The sequence below is a fragment of the Myotis brandtii genome, unplaced genomic scaffold (assembly GCF_000412655.1).
Source record: "Myotis brandtii unplaced genomic scaffold, ASM41265v1 scaffold731, whole genome shotgun sequence".
NCBI classification, from domain to species: Eukaryota; Metazoa; Chordata; class Mammalia; order Chiroptera; family Vespertilionidae; genus Myotis; species Myotis brandtii.
In genome coordinates, this window is record NW_005370895.1 from 251,816 (window position 1) to 255,870 (window position 4,055).

The window sequence follows — 4,055 nt, forward strand, 5'->3', positions numbered from 1 at the left end:
TCAGGCTGAAACCGGCCGAGGGACCCCACCGGTGCACAAATCCGCACACACTATATGTAAAAATAAACATTAAAGAAAGAAATAAATATAATGCTATTCCAATGAGAAAAAAGAAATAAAAAAAGGATGTAATCAGATCAGTTAAAACAGAGGAGAACAAAACTACTACTTAAGACCCCTGGGGGAGAAGGCCCTGTAGAATGAATGTGGGAAACAGCCAGGGGGGGCGGTAACTGAAGGACTGTGGGAGATCAGTCAGCTAGTCCAGGGCCGCAAGCCCTGCGCTCGCTCACACGACACACAGAAGACTGGCTGCAGCAGGATTTATTCCCCCAGAAGGATGAGGGTGTGGGTAGATCCTGCAGTAACCTTGGGCCTCTCAACTACCATGGAGGGAAAGCAACCAAACAGATAGAGCCTAGTCCTTTGTGCCTATTTACGAATGAATGAATGGAATGACTTGTGTAGCTGGCCAGTGTGGGTTCCCCTTGCTGCTTGACTTGGCCTGTTTAACCCCTTTGACAAGGCCCCTTCCTCTTACGGGGTCAGGTAGCTCTGTCCTCTGAGGGTTCTCACCTGCACCCCTTGGGAGAGGAGTGCTCACAGCACACACCTACACGCACTGACTCAGGGAACACTGACACCATTAGCTCCTTATGCAAATCAACTTCCTCTTCCATTTAAAAACAGGAATGGGCAGCCAAGGATTACTAGACGTAGAAGGAAAACCAGTGAAGGAGAAGGACTCTAAACCAAAATCTGAGGAAACAAAAACTCATTTCCTTGGGGAAACGTAAGAGGCGGCTGCATCCATAAGATAATTACATGACTATAAAAAAAGCAAACGATCCAAGAACAAAAAAACTTGGGATTTCAAAACATGGCTGTCAAAAGAAGGGCATCTATCAAATTAGTGAAATGCAAGGCCAAGGCCATCTCCCCGAACAAGAAGCAAAAACACTGAGAGGCGAAAAATATGAGAAAAATGGTTAAATTCATGCAATATAGGTCCAGCAAGGCTTCTTCTGAGACAGACCCTCCCCAGTCACAGGAGGTGGGCACATGACCCAAAGAGAACCAAGCAGAGCCTGTCGCCGGAGAAAGCCAGTTTCATCTTTCACGGAGGTTAAGCTGGGAGTGCGTGAGCCTGGAGTTCTAAGTGGACCCCTTCCTCAGGGCAGAGTGGCCAAGGGCCCCTCTCCAACAGGGGAGAGAAAGGCCAACAAAGAGAGAGGCGCAGAGCTGAGGGTTGGAGAGGGGCTGGAGTGGGGTAGAGGGAAGGCTGGTGGGAACGAGAGAGAAGCAGAAGACCGGGCAGGGGGAAAGGCGGGAGCCCCTGCCGTCAGCAGGGCGGGGCTGCCCAGTCACATGCTCCCCTTTGTTGCCTAACGTGGTTGCATCCGTGTTTCCATCACCTGCACCTGGAAAATTCTGATGAACACAAGGTCCTTTAAGAAGAAAGATCAGGGATCGAGAAGGGAAGGAAATAAGCAAAGACGTAAAGGCGTTCACCCTGATGAGAAGACAGACTTAACCTTCATTCATAGTCAAGGTCCTCAGGGTGCCACGCAGGGCCCGAGAGGAAAAGACTCACACTCGATCCTGTGCTGTGACCCGGGAAAAGCACATTCGAGCGAGACACTGCTGGTATTTACTCCCCCGTCAGATGGTCAGAGTATAAAAAAATGAGTTCCTATCTGTCGCTGTGAGAGTGTGGGACAGTGGGCAGCCTCATAGACTGCAAGTGGGAGTATAAAACGGCACAGTATTTTTGGAGGATCCATAAAGGTTTAAAATGAGCATTTAAACGTTTTCATGACGAAATACACGCAGAAATGACTGTAAGACACAGTGTAAATACATTCCGTTTAAAAAATAAGAACACCCGTGTGCCACTGCTACTCAGCTTATTACAGAATATTTCCACCCGGCAGCCTAAGGAAACGAATATTACGCTTCAAAATAATGTGGGAGGGGGCCGAGGCTGTGGATGACTCAATACTTGCAGTGATTGGATAATTACGAAGGTAGGTGCTGGGTACGTGGGGCTCATTATACGATTCTGTTTTTGCATATTTAAGGAATTTTCTGGAAGGAAGGAAGGAAGGAAGGAAGGAAGGAAGGAAGGAAGGAATGTATGTCACTAATAACCGTTGGAACCTTCATGTGTTCCTCCCAGAACCAATGGCATTCACTCATTTAAATAAGCCACGACTATTTTGTGTCTGTTCTCCTGTTGAATATTGATTGTTTCCAGTTTTTCACTATTATGAACAGTGGGGCCCTGAGAATTCCCATATGAGCACACGGCTGCCACCGCACACGCGTAAGTCTCTCCGGGAGTCACGGGGTAGACACGTATTTTACCATAATGGGCATTTTCTGTAATTTCCGAATTTTATAGAATAAACATGTATTAACACCTTTAAATTCTGAAATGTCTACAGATAAAAATTACACATCACATATGCGAATAGACTAGGATTATGCCGAAAGTGTGTTGTCAGGGGCGCCCCCTTACCTCCAGGGCCCGTTCACCACCTCCAGCACCAGGACCGTCTGCAGACACTGGGCCTGACGAGCCTCCAAGGTGATGCTCACCCTGCACTCCCCCAGAGGGTGCACCTCGCCGCCCGAGGGCTCAATGTCGAAAGGAGACACCTGACGGGAGGTCAACCCGGAAGGATAAGGGGTGCGATCACTTGGAATTGCAGAACTTGGGGCTGGCCATGCCCAACCAGGGTCACCCCAAGCTGCCCCCAGCTCGTCAAAGAGCCACGCAGGATACAGAAGGCAGCAGGCGGGAGGGGGAACATGGCTGCGCAAGAGTCTCAGGACTCAGAGGACAAAGACCGGGTCTCCAAGTAAAGGAGGAGGACCCCAGGACTGGCCAAGGTGCCTTCACCAAGCAGACCGGGCCAGAGGCTCACAGGTGCAGCGACAACCTGAGGCAGCTCCCAAGGACCTGCTGCTGCTGTGGGCGAAGAGTGCAGGTGGCCTAGGCCAGGCCAGTGTGCTCAGTGGTTGAGCATCGGACCATGAACTAGGAGGTCACAGTTCAATTCCCGGGCTGCAGGCAGGCTCAATCCCCAGTAGGGGGCATGCAGGAGGCAGCTGATCAATGATTCTTTCTCATCATTGATGTTTCTCTCTCTCTCTCCCTTCCTGTCTGAAATCAATAAAAATATATATATATTTTTTTTTTTTTAAAAAGAGTGGATGGTTTACCGCTAACTGCCGCTGGGGAGTAACAAGGACCGTGGCTTGGTCGTCTTCGGGATCGCGCATCATACAGTCAAGTGTGAGCCACAGTGTGAGTGTGGGGTGATGATACTTTGCCACCTTTAGTATTTTCTTATTTTACAGTAAAAAGAAAAGGGCTCTTTGAATGGAAATGAATCTTGAGTTCTCTCTTTTAGGAGCCTTTCGTTTGGCTGAGGAGCCCAGGCCCAAGCACCACCTGGTGGCAGGTATTCAAACTGCAGGCACACTCCCTGCCTGAGAAGTTGGGGACCCCGGGGTGAGCCCACCCAGCCGGCCCCTCCCTGGAGGCCTGGGGAGCTTCCTGCCCAGCCCAGCTCCCTATTATCTTCCTGACTCAGGCTGCTCTGACCGAGGGAGACACCCAGGTCCTATTTCTGCATCCGACTGACAGAGCAAGTAACAGGAAAATCCTGTTTGGGGTCAAGTTCTGCTGCAGAAAGGACCCGCCTGCTCGGAGATGGGGAGAACTGGGGCGTCACCAGGCAGCGTCTCCTCTCCCAGACCCCACCCTCTGCAGGCCCCGCCCAGGATCCACCGTTGAAACAGGGCACAGGTGAGTCGGCCCCGACTTACGCCCTCCTGCCTCTCCTCCAGGCAGACCGAGCTCTCCTTCAGGAGCCACGTGGCCGAGAGCGGGCTGGTGTTCTGGATGCGGATGCACTTGGTGGCCTTGTGGCCCAGGCGCAGCAACCCGAACTGCAGGGCCGAGACGCTGATGACGAGGGCCGGCCCCTGAGACACACGGGGCCCATCACTGGGAGTGGGCTCTGTGCCCCCGTTTGTCCCCCCCC

General features: G+C 51.5%; 1 protein-coding gene across 2 annotated transcripts in view; it reads right to left on the bottom strand.

Moving 5' to 3' along the window:
* The window catches only part of DLEC1 (deleted in lung and esophageal cancer 1), an 81,360-nt gene that overhangs the window by 30,672 nt on the left and 46,633 nt on the right, over positions 1-4,055 (bottom strand). For both annotated transcript variants that reach the window (XM_014530326.1, XM_014530327.1), the window contains exons 18-19: positions 3,838-3,996; positions 2,522-2,661 (exon numbers count right to left, since the gene is read on the bottom strand). In XM_014530326.1, the coding sequence (XP_014385812.1) occupies positions 2,522-2,661; positions 3,838-3,996 (299 nt within the window). The remainder of the gene's footprint in view (positions 1-2,521; positions 2,662-3,837; positions 3,997-4,055) is intronic.